At 40.6% G+C, this 16,800-nt stretch overlaps 4 protein-coding genes and 1 long non-coding RNA gene across 8 annotated transcripts; 2 read left to right on the top strand and 3 right to left on the bottom strand.

Moving 5' to 3' along the window:
- Nucleotides 1–76: 76 nt before the first annotated feature.
- LOC131877185 (uncharacterized) lies at nucleotides 77–939 on the bottom strand. Its single transcript, XM_059222791.1, has 2 exons — nucleotides 680–939; nucleotides 77–534 (listed from the first exon to the last, which is right to left on the bottom strand). Exons 1-2 carry the CDS (start codon nucleotides 721–723, stop codon nucleotides 237–239), a joined length of 342 nt encoding a protein of 113 aa, XP_059078774.1. The 5' UTR covers nucleotides 724–939; the 3' UTR covers nucleotides 77–236.
- A 2,474-nt stretch (nucleotides 940–3,413) lies between these two features.
- LOC131877178 (D-2-hydroxyglutarate dehydrogenase, mitochondrial-like) lies at nucleotides 3,414–14,954 on the top strand. 2 transcript variants are annotated; one of them, XM_059222782.1, is made up of 10 exons: nucleotides 3,437–4,009; nucleotides 4,062–4,274; nucleotides 4,337–4,642; nucleotides 4,705–4,820; nucleotides 4,888–5,030; nucleotides 5,099–5,302; nucleotides 5,367–5,554; nucleotides 13,342–13,590; nucleotides 14,160–14,458; nucleotides 14,802–14,954. In XM_059222782.1, the coding sequence occupies exons 1-10, from the start codon at nucleotides 3,799–3,801 to the stop codon at nucleotides 14,877–14,879; spliced, it is 2,007 nt and encodes a 668-aa protein (XP_059078765.1). In that variant the 5' UTR covers nucleotides 3,437–3,798; the 3' UTR covers nucleotides 14,880–14,954. The 2 variants fall into 2 exon arrangements, with proteins under 2 accessions (XP_059078766.1, XP_059078765.1); XM_059222783.1 differs by lacking the exons at nucleotides 14,160–14,458; nucleotides 14,802–14,954 and adding an exon at nucleotides 13,723–14,005 and having other exon boundaries at nucleotides 3,414–4,009.
- LOC131877187 (uncharacterized) lies at nucleotides 6,318–9,243 on the bottom strand. The gene is made up of 3 exons (XR_009372856.1): nucleotides 8,012–9,243; nucleotides 7,357–7,926; nucleotides 6,318–7,222 (listed from the first exon to the last, which is right to left on the bottom strand). It is a non-coding gene; the product is annotated as an uncharacterized LOC131877187 (long non-coding RNA).
- On the top strand, nucleotides 10,812–13,340 carry LOC131877184 (uncharacterized). 3 transcript variants are annotated; one of them, XM_059222790.1, is made up of 2 exons: nucleotides 10,812–11,335; nucleotides 12,808–13,340. In XM_059222790.1, the coding sequence occupies exons 1-2, from the start codon at nucleotides 10,879–10,881 to the stop codon at nucleotides 13,284–13,286; spliced, it is 936 nt and encodes a 311-aa protein (XP_059078773.1). In that variant the 5' UTR covers nucleotides 10,812–10,878; the 3' UTR covers nucleotides 13,287–13,340. The 3 variants fall into 3 exon arrangements, with proteins under 3 accessions (XP_059078773.1, XP_059078772.1, XP_059078771.1); XM_059222789.1 differs by having other exon boundaries at nucleotides 12,796–13,340; XM_059222788.1 differs by having other exon boundaries at nucleotides 10,812–11,356.
- Nucleotides 14,885–15,776, bottom strand: LOC131877186 (uncharacterized). The gene is made up of 2 exons (XM_059222792.1): nucleotides 15,221–15,776; nucleotides 14,885–15,152 (listed from the first exon to the last, which is right to left on the bottom strand). Exons 1-2 carry the CDS (start codon nucleotides 15,515–15,517, stop codon nucleotides 15,135–15,137), a joined length of 315 nt encoding a protein of 104 aa, XP_059078775.1. The 5' UTR covers nucleotides 15,518–15,776; the 3' UTR covers nucleotides 14,885–15,134.
- Nucleotides 15,777–16,800: the final 1,024 nt, after the last annotated feature.

The following is a 16,800-nucleotide window of genomic DNA, read 5'->3' as shown; positions in this document are numbered from 1 at the left end:
TGCTAGATTATTGGAAGATATGAAGAACTCTTTACTTTAGTTGTCATGCAGGGTAAATAAAAAGCACAGGTTCAACTCATGGGATGATGCTTGACTTTATTAAACACTGCAAAGCACTTTTATTGCACATAAGACGATAGAATAGAAATTGACACGTCAAATCGAATTGAGTAGAGTAGGGGGATGAAGCGAGTAGCATATTTGTAGAGAAAGCATCGTATGATCTCCTATGGCCTCTAATTGCCGCCCTGGGGAGATCCTCTGGCACCGCCCGTTTGGTATGGATCCGCAGAGTTGGGGCGATAGCTGCTGTAGTGCGAAGAGCTGCTTGAAGCACGAGACCCTTCTTCCAGTGCCTCCACCCTGCTTGTCAAGTCGTCCAACTTGACCGAGTTGGAGTCGACCTTGCTGGATATTTCGTCCATCCTCGAGTTCATGTTGACGGACATCTCGGTAATCTGGTGGCCCAGCTCCTTGATCGCCTTGGTCGGAGAGTCTTTTTTAGCCATCTTTCGATGAGAGTTGGAAGCCACACTTAAAGATAAAGAAAAGCCAATCGTAAAATTAAAAACGGAATAGAAAGAAATAGTTTTGTTGAACGCTGAATGCCCTGGTCCCACTGCAATGCACGCACTGCTACTGGTATTGAATCTAATAATAATTTGATTCAGATTCTTACCTCTTTCCGTGATCGTAGACTAGATGTGAGTGGATTAACTTCATGGTGGGAGTTTCCGAGAGTTGAATGTGTGATCGGCACGTGATAAATCAGATGAGCCAGCGATCCTTAATGTGCAAATTGGAACCAATGCAATTTTTTTCCACGAGGATTGAAAAGGAAGCTCTGTGGAATGATCGCTCAGTCGGCCTAGTCAAGAGATGCTGTTTCAGCAGAAATGCTCTACCTGAGTGACCAGATAAGTTTCTGTAGAATGCGCCCAAATTTCCGAAATGCGCCCAAGCCAAATCAAGTTTCAAGCTTCAAGTTGGAGGGCGCAGCGCTGGCGCAGCATAGCTTGCAAAGTTGCCATTTTGATAATTGTTTAACCAAAATTAGCCAATAAACTACTTATACACAAATGTTTTTCCAACAGTATTTGAGATTGCAATCATTGTGAGCATAACCTCTAAATTTACCAGAAAAATGACAATGATCTTTAACAGCTTTATCACTAGGTTAAATTAGTAATTTGCCAATATGACATTTCATACCTTCTTCATTGACCATTGATCCCACTTCTTCCATTGGTTTGCTAGAATCCTTAATAATTTGGTTGATCTTCTCAACATTTTTTTTAATTATTTGATGAAATCCTGAGGGCAGTCATTCCTACAAATTTCTCGTTTTTTCCCACATAGTCTGGGAAGTAAGGTTTGTAATATTCGGATACATTGTAAAATGCACCAATTGCCATTATATCTTGCTCTGTTTCCTTCTCACTTACTTTTCTTTTTACAGCTTCACAATCAAAATAAACTACTATAGGCAATTCTCGGGTTTTTTCATACTTGGTGAATGAGCAAGTTCTAGCTTTTGTACAATCTTTGCAAGTTTTCATGTTATTATCATGTTTTGGACAATGAGGCATTTCCTTGGCTTGTGCTTCATTTTCCAAACCACACTCTTCATCATGTTTCATTAATTTCTCTCTTGAAGCATATGGAAGACGGCATCGTGCACAGAAATGTCTTTTCCCATTTATGTTGATTGATTTAGACAATGCCCTAGACCAAGGATCTGCCTAGACATATTTTTTATCCAAACGTAATGACCTTCCACTTTTATGTCACGTGAAGTTTTATCATTTTTCTGAAAATACATTATGTTGATAGCAGTTTCTGCCTTAGCTCCTTTGTAAGACACATAATATGAAGATATAAATGTTTATATGTCTCTAAAACATGAACATTTAAGGGAGGCAAATTAGGGTTATCTCTCTCAAATTTTTAAAATCTTTTTCATTTAATCTTGTCGGAAAAGAAAGCTTTGACCAACTCGCCTCATTCAAATATGGCTTATAGTGAGAAATTCTATCAGGACTATATTTAGGTGGATGAAGAGCTGCTATGATAGCATACTTGAAACATTCATTGTCAGTATTTTTTTGATTAATATAAACTCCTGTTCTTATGAGAGTTTGTGGAAGGCTATCCAATTCAACATTTCGTTAAATCATTTTTCAAATTTGAAAGCATTTTTCTCTTTGAGATATTTTGAGTCTCGTTGAAAGAGACCGGATGCAGCACTAGCTTGTATGAGACTAAAAGTCTCTTTGAACCAGACCTTCATAAACACGGAACACTTGGTCATACGGCAGTCTCATTGAACTAGATTTATATCACGCAACCTAAAAGTCTCATTGAACGAGACTTCCATGCCGCGTGAGGCGCAACCGAGCATTAATTAAAAAATCATAATCAACAATTATATCTTTGCGAACAAAGCGAAAATGATAATAAAAAAGTGATGCCGCGCGAGGCGCAGCCGAGCAAGGAAAATAGAAAAATAGTGAGATTTCACTAGGGGGATCCCTTGTAAAATTGAAATGCTCTGGCACGCATATATTAATAGTACTGGTTAAGGAAAACTTTCTTAAATACCTTGACAAAAAAGGTAAATGGTACCATACCAAGGGGTGCAATTTCAATAGTTTTGAGATACATTTTACACTACTGTGATAAATTGTGTAATTCTGACAACATGGGTTTCGTACTCATTTTAGCACAGTGACTCAACATTTTGACGACATAATTGAGGGATTACAGCATAATGCAGGTGTAGATGTTATTTACTTGGACTTTGCTAAAGCTTTTGACAAAGTAGACCACATTCTACTTTTAAATTGTTTAAGTAAACTAGGGAACAATGGAAATACGTATGGGGACGTTTAGGCAAGCTCTTGCAAGTTCGTTTGTTTGCTGGTACCAGAGTCAGTGATGGAAGTGTTCATGTTCAAGTACTCGATTAGGAGGTAACGCAAAACTGAAACGTCTTCTAGCGAGGTTTCAGAGAGCTTTCCTCTCCACTACTGCCATGCCAAGTCTCATCCGGAGTTCCACGAGGCACTATTCCAGGCACAATAAATTATGACGCACCATGACTTACAGGGAATTTCATTCCCTTGTATCGGCTGCAAACCCGAGAATGATCGAAAAAAAAGATCGCTGTTGAAGACTTTGACGTATCATGTGCTCATTTGGAAAGAAGTGAACGGTTTAGGAGATAAGAAATGTTTCCTTCCGTTCGCAGTCCACATCTCTAGAAGTCTGTGCCTGGGGTCATACTTATAGTAAGAAGAATCTAATGAATTGATTTAAATGAAAGTTATTAGTTCACAACCTTGGCGTCTTCTACATTCAAGTGGTTCATGGTCGAAGGTATACATATGAAATAGCAAGTGAATGGGTATCATACACTATTAGGTATATGGGACAGCTCAATAGCTAATGGTGGCAACTTCGGATAATGACTACGACATGTGTTAACAGATATCTTTTTTATCCCGCTGTTGACAGTTCTTCGATTTTTCACATCGTTTGTTGGGTGATTGAATGAAGGAAAAAAAACCGTTTTGGCTTTGTTGCTTTTTATTTTGACATCTATTTTCACAAGACCTAAGGACTACGAATCCCTACAAGAACTCGAGCTTTTTGTAGCTCGAGACGAGATTCGAAACCATCCCTATCTTTGTTTTGTTATGGTCAAGAAGCTATACACTCACTGAAAGAGACTTTGATCCACTCATTATGTAATGCTAGCCCAAGATTCCTAATATCGTGGCCGAGTGTGTTACAACCATGTTGGGAAGGTCAGCAAGGCAGATCCGGTCAATGCTACGGGCTCGGTCATCGGTTAGTTTATCCACTGGTCAAGACGTCGAATTAACAAGTCAGCGATATCCTGATTTAAGACGAAAGCCCTTTGGCCAGGTCGGACCCTCCGAAATAGCCCGTTTCCAAGCGATACTGGACTCGAATCGAGTCATCACCGATCCCACTGAACTAGATGGTAATGATGGCCGGATATTTGCGACACAAAGGTCAAATCATTTCATGTTTAGGATATAATACCGATTGGATGAGGATCTCTAGAGGTCAAGGTCAAGTGGTGCTCAAGCCCAAAACCACGGCTGAAGTCTCGCAAATCCTGCGGTATTGTTCTGAGCAGAATTTAGCTGTCTGTCCTCAAGGAGGCAACACCGGATTAGTGGGCGGGTCTATTCCCGTGTTCGATGAAGTGATAGTCAATACTTCGCTCATGAATAAAATTGAGAGTAAGCCAAAACTTCCGTCATTCAACCTATTCAACCATGACCTGTGATTGACACTTTCAAAGGCTTGGATATCAATTCGTCCGTGGTGACGGTTCAAGCCGGAGTGATATTGGAGCAATTGGATCGCCATCTGGCAGATCATGATTTATTGGTCCCATTGGATTTGGGAGCCAAGGGTAGTTGTCAGATTGGGGGCAATGTGTCTACCAATGCTGGAGGGTTGAGACTGTTGCGATACGGGAGTTTGCAAGGTTCGATCTTGGGATTGGAAGTGGTTCTGCCCAATGGCGAGATCCTGGATTGCTTGAGCCAATTGAAGAAGGATAATACGGGATATCACCTGAAACATCTCTTCATTGGATCCGAGGGTAGGATTAACCATGCTTGATTTTATTTGGGTGTTATTATCAATGTTTTTTTGGTGGGACAGGCACTTTGGGATTTGTTACCAAAGTGGCAATCCAATGTCCACCCAGACCGAAAGCGGTGAATGTGGCTTTCCTGGGTATGACCTCGTTTGAGAGTGTGTTGAGGACATTTAAAGAGGTCTGGATGATAAGTTTTATGGATCAAATATATTTTGATACTTTTAAGGAGCTGTTGTATTTTCCAGGCAAGGTCGAATTTGGGCGAGATCCTGTCATCATGCGAGTTCATTGATGCCGAAGCCATGAAGTGTGTGACCGGGAACCTTGAGTTGACTTGTCCCATTGATCCTCAAGCCTTCTACATGCTTATTGAAACTTCGGGATCCAGGTAAGAAGATCTCATGAGTCGTCGTGGTAAAAAGAATGACTACCAATCAATCATCCTTCTTTTGCCAGATCGAACCACGATGAAGAGAAACTCACCGAGTTTCTCGAGGCCTTAATGTCAGATGGAACCGTTGTGGATGGAACCGTGGCTTCTTCAGAGGCTCAAATCCAAAAAATCTGGCCGTTACGCGAACGACTCGCGGAAGCCCTACTTCGAGATGGATATTGCTACAAATACGACATCTCTTTACCTCTAGACGTGTTTTATGACAGGTAAGATTTTGTAGAGGTGTCGAAGGTTATTCATGTTAAAGCCATTCATGCTTTGCGATCTCAGCGTAATAGCAATGAAAGAGCGATTGGGATCGCGAGTGATTCGCTGCATCGGATATGGCCACGTGGGAGATGGAAATATGCATTTAAACATCACCACCAAGGAATATGATGACCAGGTTATGCAACTCATTGAGCCGTTTCTTTACGAGTGGACCAGTCACCACAAGGGCAGCATCAGTGCCGAACATGGTAAGTTGATTTGTTTAGAATGTACCGGAAGATTCTCTGGCTGAGGTTTCAAATTTGGCTTGGATTATGCTCAACGACACTCCAAAAAGTATTACGATAATCAACAGGGTGGTATGAGTTTTTTTTACAAAAAAAGAAATGATATGTTGCTTTATTCGGATTAAACTACAAATCCCACTATTGATTTTAACCTACAACTCATCCCACTGATGGTTTTTACCAAAGTAAACTCATTCTCTGTGTGGGGTCATTTTTGATTCATTTTCAATTTATTACATCGTTCCCCAAACAAATCTTTTTATAACCACTCACTTGCCGTTGTTGAGAATTTTATCCCTCGCCAGATTAAAAAGAGAAATATTTAAAGAGATATTTTCTTTACACTTATAAAGCCTTATTTGTAGAGATAAACATCAAGTACCTAGCTCTAAAAGTAATCTTCATTCCACTCTCTAATTCTAAAAAAGGGGGCTTTTGTAAATTCATTTTTTTAATTCTTTTATTCACATGTAGGAATATTGCTCAATTATTTTTGTCGCTAAGCCTTTAGTGTCTAATTCATGGTTTCGATTAAAAGCCGTTTCCGACAATCAATAACTCTTTTCACTATTTGTTATTCAGGTCTGGGCTTTAAGAAGCGGAATTTCATGCATTTTTCCAAAAGTCCAAGCGCCATCAAGGCCATGAAACAGATCAAGGCTGTGTTCGATCCCCAGGGAATTATGAATCCATACAAAGTCTTGCCGGATAATGAATAGGAAGAAAGTGGTTTTGTTACTATGGGTTTTTAAACAGTTTATTTCTACAAAAATATACGTGTACGAAAAATTTGTACAAATCCGGTCATTTTGTTTTAGAAGCGTCATATAGTTTCATTTAATGGTAGCTATTCATTTTTGTTCCGAGTCCGGGGCGGTTCTGACATACTCTGGAAGATTAAGGGCGGCTTTACACTAGGATGGAAAACCAGAATGGAATCCGGTTTGAGGGTTAATGAAGGAGTAGTGCTAGGGCGAGTTTTTCTTCATTTGAGTCTTCTCGTTCGATTGAGTACAATGAAAGACTGGAGCCCTCTGCCGGACTCGAGTCTTTTGCCGAACTCGCCCCAAAACTAGTCCTTCAATCCTCAAACTTCAATCCTGGGTTTCTCTCCTAGTGTAAATACGCCCAAAATTTCATTTTCCAACTGTTTTAAGAGTTAAGCAATTAAATTCCGGTGTCTATTGCGTACAATGGCTCTAGGGAAAAATAAAGTGGACAACTAAGAATTGGTAAAACGCCGGAACCTGGCAGTTGAAAACAAATGTGTTATCTCTTAACAAAAATGTTGAAGAAACGTGGAACTTGCCTCGACCTCATCGAGAACATCCATGCCCTCGGGTGATTGCAATTTAGCTTTGGTCCCAGGCAAAATGGCTCGCATGTTCACTGTTCTCTCGAGCTTCTCCTTGGTTTCCTCCAACTTCTGGATTTTTTTCCCGGCCTCTTGCGAATCAGTGGCCTTGAAATCGTAGACAGACCCGGACTCGCTAAAAATCTTTCGATCGAAACCAATCCATTTATACTTGTTTTGCATGTGTTGAACCAATTTTTCGGCATCGTCATAGGCTTCGGCAGCCTTTTTCAAGAGAACAGCAATTAGTTCAAATTGAGTTCCACTCAAAATGACTGAAAACAGAAATGCCCTATGATCTTATACATATCAAATAAGAATTAAAATTATTCAAAAAATTACACAAATTTTTTGCTCACCATTAATTTAGGAATCGCTTTCATGTAACAATGCGAAACTTTAACATTACCTTGGATAGTTTGTGTTTGAGCTCTTGTACTTTCAATCCCTTGTCGTGATTGTCATTGGCAATTTTCTCGCTGTTGGCTTGCCCGTTGAGCATCTACTTGTTGTTCTTGGCCACGACCTCTTTCTGAGCCTTGAGAGCCTCTTTGGCCTCCAGCACAGCCTCGACCAAATGAGTGCACTCGGTCTCAAATCCAGCAATGACCTCGTCACAAGCCCGGAGTTGATCTTCCTCATCCGAGATAGCCTTCTGCAAGTCGTTGATCTCCATTTTCAAACTCGCTTCCTCAGCCTCCCTATCAGTCCATTTGTTTTTGGAGGTCTCCACGGCCTTCTTAGAAGCCTTGACTTCCACCTCAGCTTCTTTGAGCTCTTTCTCCTTGAGCTACTTGGAGTTATTGATCTTGTATTCGAGCTCTTTGACCTTCTTGGAGCCTTCCCCCTCGACTTCTCGAGAGGCTTGGACGGTCTCTTCTAATTCGAGACATTGCTTCTTCAAGGTCTTCATCTCTTCGAAAAGTTGGTGGTGAGCCGTATTCTTAACACGTTCTCTCACCCGTTCCAGTTCATGAGACTAGAGAACATCAAAAAACAAAACATGAGAGAACACCTTCATGCACCAATCAAGTTCATTTTTCAAAATTCAAAAGCTAACTTACCCTCTCTTCAACTTGGAGCTTGAGCTAATTGAAACGTTTGCCCAAGGGCCCAATGCCTCGGAGACGTTCTTCCAACCTATGGAGTTGCTCTGGGCGAGCTTCCAATCCAGCCTCAGCTTCCCTCAGGGCATCAATATGAATGAGTATCGAACCACTGGACGACGAAGCTCCTAAACACTCAAACTAGAGAGGTCATCCATCCATTAATCATTGTACGCTAAATCAAAATACATGCAATTGTGTGAAGAAAAGAATAAGCCTAAAATAATGATAATGATAATGAATAGCTATGAAATAAGAAGCCTATTATTCAAAATGAGAAATGAGAGAGAGAGAGAGAGAGCAAAAACCTGGATTCAATGGAGATGTCGTTCGGTGAAGGGCACCAAGTGAACCGAGGGGTGAAGTCTCTCTGTTTGATCTCCGAAGACCAAAAATCTGATTCGACAAAGCTCGCTCGAACCAGGGAAACGTTCTTCGGAGGGTTTATGATTGATAGGAATCGGTTTTTGGCGGTGTAAAAGTGCAGAAACGCTATTACATGCTGCTATTTTTATTATTATAATCAAAACGATGCGTTCTCATAAAACTTGACTCGATGTTCTCGTGATGGGATGGTAAAATATTTCCTTTATGATGCCATATTAAGGAATCAATGTTTAAGTGCCAAGTTAATTAACAAAGACAAAAATATCAACCACCATTAAATGATGGCCTCATTAGCCATTAAAACTAATGTAGTGTCCGCACGCAAACGCATCTCTCTAAAATACAACAAAACAGCTTCCCTGTGATCAACACATAAATACTCGAACTCAATAGAAACGTAGATGATTCACCGATATGACAAACAAAATTGGCAAATCCCTATGAGGTCTGGTGTCTTTTCAAAAACACTTACAACCAACACCTAAATCCCAAGAATGTTGCTTACCTCCACTGAGTTCTCGGCCGACTTCTAATATCTATATTTGTCAAGTAAAAGCTAAGACAAGGGTTTTGTGAAAAATAACTTTTTGATTTTAGCATAAATTACAATATCAATCTGCTTACAACATGTCATAACACAATACCTTCAAAATTGTAACTGATATAAATTATCAGAAGCTTTAGTTGAATACTCAGATTACATTAAATTAACATATTTTACACGCAAGTATACATTAAGGTTGAGTTTGCATAATTTTGAACTTAAAAATGGTCGAAACATTGCTCAAAGGAATTCTTAAGGAAGATGAAATATTCCATTTAAAAGAACCAATTTATAATGTTTCTTTTGTGCTACAGCGAAAATAATAGTTGACAAAACATATATGAGTCGCAAATTAAGGTTATTATCATTCTTATTTTAAAACATAGGCATAACATACTTGTCTCAGAAGTGTTTTCATATTTTTTACAACAAACCGAAACACCAACGCAATTTGAATTAAGAAAACAAACCATTTCGCTCCTGAAATAAATTGTACCTGGTAGAGAGAAAATATATCTCGCATGAAGTGCCAAATTTGAAAATAGAACTTCAATAAGATTTGACGTAACATTTCAACTTAAAAACCTCTTTTACGGGTTTGGACCACAAGGAGAAAAAAATTAAAGCAATTGTTCGATTTGTTTCCGTCGAACATTGTTCCATTGTCAAGGCCGTGGTTTAAAGCAGATCAAGAATATTGATTGGATGTGTTTTGTTAAATGTAGCCATTAAATGTTACTGAAATGGTTGAATATACAAGTTTGAGCTTAATCAAAATTACTGCTCCAAATCTAGCCACCTGAGATAGCACATCAAAAAAAGGATCTTTAGCTTATCATTTTTGTCCCCATGTCTAACTGCTTGTATGCTTTTGCCCAACCAAAAGCTTCAATATATTTTATAACTTAACCAACCTGGTTGGGTAGCAATTAAGGAATTTTCTGATTTTGAGTGAGAATTAGATTTCAGTTGAAAAAAAAGCCACATGAGCTTTATCCTTCAATCATTGTGGAAATTGCAACACCTAACCCAGTATTCGTCATAACATGTAATTGTTGTAATATTATACTTCATCTATAAAAATTGTTGCTTTAGAACAAAGCATTTGATTGGCTCAGTAGTTCTGTTAAGCAATGATGTGAGCTTTCACAAAAACTGTCTTCGAATCATTACAAAACTTCAACATTATGTTGTCAGTATTGTCATTCAGTGGCTTGAAAAGATTAGAACCATGCTCTGTTTGAAAGTAACGTATTCAAACAGTAATTGACTGCATTGAAACCAAAGTATTAAGGTTATTTTTTATATTGAACTTATTTTCTTTATCACACAACAAGTATTTTACATTGATCTTGCTCTTGTTCTTGTTCAACGTTCAGTTGCTCCTGCTTTTTGGGTCACAGCTTTAGTTATGGCAGAGAATCCAGGTGGCGCTCGCATCAGATAGCGCCACTTTGTAATCCAGCACTTTGGCCCTTGCTTCCTCTTTGGTTGGTCTGTGTAGGGATTTAAGAGTTACATGCATCAAATGTCGGTGACTCTTGAGAATCATTCCCAAACTGAAAGTAGAAACACGATATGATTAGATGTAGGAGGGATTTGTGACCATTTCTTCAATTGATACAACTGATGGCGTTTATCAGCCCTTTTTTTCGCCCACCGAATGGAAACACTGTCTACAACAATGTAAACAAAACAACCGAGCTGCAGAGCTGCACTCATGTTTTCTGTCAACCCAAGTCGGTTGGTTGGTCGGTAGGTCGGTCGTTCCTTGATCAAATCAACCCAAGTGTTTGTTGTGCCTTTTCAAGCTTCTAACAGGTGAGAGGGCCGGCCACGTTGGTAGCCATTAGGGTTCCTCATTACAGTCATTAGATCCAGACTTTGGCTGGACATGGCCCAACGCCACCCGCCGCCCCCTTTCTGGGGTTCCATCGATCCTCTTTTCTCACGGCCCCGCCGACCCGTCCCACCTCCATCCTCGGCCACCAGTAGTCAGTTTATCCACCTTCATGACCCGGATTCTGATCTGGATGATGCGGGTCCTCATGAAGCGTCGGCTTCACCCGTGATTCGTACTCAAATCCACGACACGCCCACGCCTCCGGCCTTTCAAGTGGTTCGAAATTTGAATTTTGATCCCCGGCCAGCCCCGCCCCTTCCGCCCACCCAAGCTATTCTTGAATCGAGTCCGGATTCGTCATGCTCCATTAGTCAGGACTTATTTGATGAGGGGGCGGGAGCCTCGGACGAAAGGATGGGCAGTCCTCGCATTGAAACCATCAGTTCGGGGGGCGGAGTCGAGAAATGGGTCACGCCCCCTAGAGACGAACAACCTGATCTCGGCCCGGGTCGGTCTTACATTTCGCGTCGTAAATTATCAAAAAATCGCTCGGTTTGAAGTCATTCCCAGAAGTGGAATGACACTCTCACGTCAATATCCAGAACTTTGATGGTAGTTGAATAATGAAGTAGTCGACATTAAGGTTCATTCAGCTGTGGATGTTTGGAGTCAGTACTTGGCTGAAGTAATGGTCATTTTCACAATTTTACAGTCCTTGCTTTCCTCATTTATAACCCAACGAACCCATAAAATTAACAACATTGAACGTAAATTAACCAGCCATAAAAGAAATTGGCATACCAAAAGTGAAATATGCATCACGCAAATCTACACACAAAACGTATCAATTGACACACTGAACGTAACAAGTCGCAATGGCTTTCACAAAATAAGCAATAAGCTGCAATAGCAACACAGATTTCAAAATTGACTTGTAAGCAATTGCTGCCCTGTGATCCAAAACGACTTTTTATGCTTTCCCATCCCTACATGGCACACATTGAAGAGATAGCAAATAGGAAAATAAATGTGTTCCTGAGCCTTTTCTCTTTGACATTTTTCTATTAAGTTCAAAATACCCAAATGTGCAGGAAAATTCACCTTGAAATGTCCAAGCACGAACTTTTGGAAAATGGCGTGTGAACGAGCTCCCTGTCAAATTGGATTGCTCTTGGTCATAGGACCTCTGAGCCAATCTTAGATCTAAAGTGAAAAAAGTGAAAAACGTAGATCTTTTCAATTAATGGCAAGTCATACTTATATTATTTACCTGTAAAGTGGTTGGTTCCAAAAGTTATGTTGTCACAAGCATATGTAGCTGACCAAGAGCGGGCAGAAAATTCCAGTTTTATGTAGTGTTTACCACATAACTTTGACCATATCTCCTGACTTCCTTAAGCATAGTTTTGGGCTCAAATCTGGCCAAGTTCATTTATTCAATGAGATTTTGCGGTCAAATCAAGTGTTTATTTGGAATTAAGTGAACAGTTTAGGTGTTAAGAAAGTTTTGCTTCCGTTCGCAGTCCATATTTTTAGAAGTAACCCGGTTCAGTCTTTTTTCAATCGCTGCACACCACTCATTTAAAATGGCTAATGTGTGCCTGGGCCTTTTCTCCTGTGACCTTTCCCTATAAAGTTCAAAATTCCAACCAATGTCAACCAATAGCACCCTCTCCCTCAAACGATGCCACTCTCACACAAAAAGGCTGAAAATTCCGATTCTTGGTGTCCCGTTTTACTAGTTTTATGGATGGATGTGTTTTATATCATTTGTGTATTTAATGTGCCAAAGTTAAAAATCACTTTGGTGCACCACTTTCTGTGTTGCAGGTCCCCACAATCATATAGCATCATATTTTTCACACTTTTTAAATTTGATCCTTTCTCAAACTTTGATGGCTAATTTAATCACACAATTCATTCCCTCTGGACTCTGAAGGCTCAACCCGACGAGAAATGTAAGACTAGCCGAATTCCAAGCACCCACGACGAGTTCGAAAAAACGGAGGAAGAAAATCGGCCTGGCCGCCAAGTTGGATCTCGTTTGGCGGGAAAGTCAAACGGATCGACTTCTCAAGACCCACATCCAAGGCGTATCCGCCTTTTCGGAAACACCATCCGATGGTGACCTGTGTCTGTACATCGATCAAGTCACGGATTATCGGGCTTTCAAGAACCTCACGTGTCATAGTTCCATTCAATCAGATCGTGTCTACCAAGTCGCCATCCAACCCGCCGATCTACCTCAAGTCCCTTGGGAATGCCTCGTATCGGGCACCGAAATTCGAATTCCTTTCCCTTTTTATACGTCTTCCCGTCTGTCCAAAGACGACTCGATTCAAGTGATATTCGGGATCAAACGACTTGAGATTCTTGATCAAGCCGTGGTCAAATCCATCCCGGAATCGACGCTATTTTCTTGGCAGTGTCCGTGCTTTGTTCCTCATGATCCAATATAGATGTCTTCAGATTGTTTGATCTGCAATGTTTTCATTTATTCGGGTACTTTTCTAGAGTTCGCTTCTTGGTTCATCATGAGTCGTGAGCGTGAACCTGAGAACCCCGAGGATGATATCACGATCCCGCGGGCCGCTATGAACAAGATGATCAAGGAGTTGTGTCCGAATACGCGAGTGGCCAATGATGCCCGGGAATTGATCTTGAACTGCTCAACCGAATTCATTCATCTGCTGAGTTCGGAATCTAACGAAATGTGCAACAACCAACTGAAGAAAACCATCAGTGCCGAACACGTGCTTATGGGTAAGAAAGACATCATAAAAGAATATCATAGTTGATTTGCAAAATGTGGAGTAATAAAAACCGGCTTCATTTGCGGGAAGAAAAAACTGAACGTGGCCAACGCTTTCAATTATGCTTTCAATCGTATTTCAGTGCGATGGAATGAAGGTTGAAATGCACCAGCTTGATATTCATATAATTACTGACATATCAGGGTAGGTAGCTAAATTAACCATGATACAAAAAATATGAAGCCCATGTATTTGAAAACAACATGCGATAGTTCAGAACATGTTTTAGAATTGTACTATAATATCTGCTCTTGTACGTAGCAACTGCGGCTAGAATATTAAAGTAAAAGAAGGGTTCATTCTCAATCCATCGCCAATTTTTCGAGCTTTGTTGTTCAAAGAGGTGTCTTGAATTTACATGTGACAAAGTAATTAGACTGTCTGGGCGTGACTCGTTTCATAACCTAAATGAAATTGAATAACTTCTACTGTTTAGGGTTACCAAGTTCCAGGCATAATTTCAAAATCCATTGACATCATGAAATTGAGTAGTTATTCATTTGACCAATCCCATTTCAGCCCTAGATTCTTTGGGCTTCAGCGATTTCAAGAAGGACTGCGAAGAAGTGCTCACGGAGTGCAAGGACGTGGCAGCCAAACGAAGGCGCCAGAGTACCAGACTCGAGAATCTCGGCATCCCTGAAGAGGAGCTGTTACGCCAACAACAGGAACTCTTTGCCCGTGCTCGTGCGGCGGCTGCCGAGCAAGATATGCAGATGCAATTGCAAAACCAAGCCAATCCGGAGAATCCCACCAACCACTTGGCCATGCCTGGCCATCAAGCTCCTTCCACCTCATCCATCCTGCCCCCTCCTACAGTAAGAAATGAATGATATGTCTTGACACCAGAATCCTTGCCAGCCTAAGATACTCATTCTTAGGTAGTAAAGGTTTGATGAAAAAACTTTTTAGCTCTCAAGTAAATTTTGTCCAGATTTTTCGGTATTTAGATTAGTGAAACGAGACTGCAACGTTTGATTTAAAATTACAGGTTTAAATTCTAGACCTCGGATAACTTATATAACATCATTAAACTGGGTGTTCCTGACTTGGCCTAGACCTGTAGTAAGAATGCTTTCAATGACCCTTATTGCTCGGAAGTTTACAGTTCTTACAAGTTTGAATCTGAATTCATCACACTATTTTATGATGCGTTTTCAGCCTCTTCCGCAGCCCAGTCTCAATTTGGGGAGTTCCAATTCCACACATGCTGACAACGACGAGGACGACTACTCCTGAGCCAATACAAGCCACACAAAAAAACACATTTAATCATCGATGTAAAAAATATAAAACTATTAAAACCGAACAGAACTGGTTTTTTAAGTAGTACGGGTTATGGCACTGGTTTTCTTTTTTGGTAATGGTGTCTCCAATCATCCACTCAAGAGACCGGATTCAATCAGGAGGAAGTAACTCGCGGTCACCAATCCATTCAGGACGGCCACTGCATAACAGATCTGGATTGGACCGGAATGGGTCCAGATATTGGGATCAATTCCGGGTTGAAAACTGTCATAATAAGTTAACAAGCATGAGATCGAAGTTGCAAACAGTCCGTAGAGAATCGGTCGGGTTACCCATAAATCCAGAATGGGTCGATGATACAGGAGAAGTGCAATCAAGAATGGGAACACGGGATTGCTATGATGAAGAAGCAGTTCATGGTCGTTATGATTGGTTTCTGGGCATTGATCGGCAGGATGAGGAATTAGTTGCTGATAGTCAAGGACCACAGGAGGTGGAACATTGATCTTAGGTGGGACTGGTTTAACTTTGGTGGGAAGGATGAATGTTTGTTGATGTGGCGAAGACCTTCTGCGACCACTTCGAAGATTGTAGCCGTGACCGGCCATCTTCATGGCCTGCAGACACATCTTATGTCTTCATGCAGCCATGATAATTCGACCTGACAGCATCCTCATTCGTGCCCTGTGACCCTCACTCTCCAGCCTCCAATTACCACTCCCTCACATGCACACGCACAAACACACATTCAGTGCACACACGGCGGCATTATTAGCGAGTTATGCGACGCTAGCTTGCCTTTCCTGGGGCAAGGAACTCTGAACTCTCCTCTGCGATGATCTATGCTCCCTGCCACAGTCTTCGGCAGATTTACCTCGGCTTCTGCCTTCCCTTCTTGATCGTCATTTTCCTACAAAGTAGCGCCCTCTGGCGTAATCTTTCCTTCATGAGTTAGTGTTTTACCGATAGTCTCCGGAATGATTTCAAATATATTTTTTCATCTCTTGCGATTTGTAATGTCATTTTCTGAGACAGGGGCGTGAAGCAAAGTCAAAAACATTTCACTTGTTTGCATCAGCAGTTCTCATCCGTTTTCTGACCGCTGAATCCTCGGGTAGAGAACAAAACCCATTGTCAAAGGCAGGGCATTAGTAACGAAATTACAGTTATTGGTTCCATTTTTCGAAAAAAGAACTGTAATTCCGTTACAGTTTAACATTGGGTAATTGTAACGACCCAAAAACTAAAATAATTACTCGTTACTCGTTCATTTTTCAGCTTCCAGAATGGCCATTAATTTTTCGTTTTATCTCGTGACAGCTGAGGAAACTTAAGGCTCAACAGAAATTGCCATTTTCTTTTCTATTTCCATCTAGCATATTATGAACATTGAAATAGTTGAAAATTGTTCTTGCTCTTTCCCACTCTTGAGGGTGCAGTGGTTTTAAATCTTGTTGCATTTGTTACTTTAGTGTTGATATCTTCTCATCCAAATTCCGTTGGACTGAAGCCTAATCAGTGCAGTTGTCCAGCACGCAAAATCTTTCTTTGACCTGAGTATGATCATTAAATTTCCTAAGTCTCCACATTTCCACTAATTGAGGCATAGGCTTCTAACAGGGAATCGTTTCCGGTTTGACAGTGTTTATTTTTTCTGCTTTTCAATCATGACTTTTGCGACATTGTTGCAAATCATCAACAATCATTACCCCATCCAGGGTCCCAATCTTGACTCCTCAAAGCATTATCATGCAATATATTTTTAACAATTATGCCAGAATTAAATGCCAGTGCTGATTATTGAAAAATATTGACACGAAGTCTTCAATGCTTGAACTGCTTGAAGAAGAAAAAACAAACACAATTTCTGTAAAGAGAGAAGTATGGTCTTGATGGGGGGAAAACCATAAAA

Source organism: Tigriopus californicus, chromosome 2 (genome assembly GCF_007210705.1).
Source record: "Tigriopus californicus strain San Diego chromosome 2, Tcal_SD_v2.1, whole genome shotgun sequence".
NCBI lineage: Eukaryota > Metazoa > Arthropoda > Copepoda > Harpacticoida > Harpacticidae > Tigriopus > Tigriopus californicus.
The sequence above is the reverse complement of the archived record's forward strand: the minus strand, read 5'-3'. Positions and strand labels throughout refer to the sequence as shown.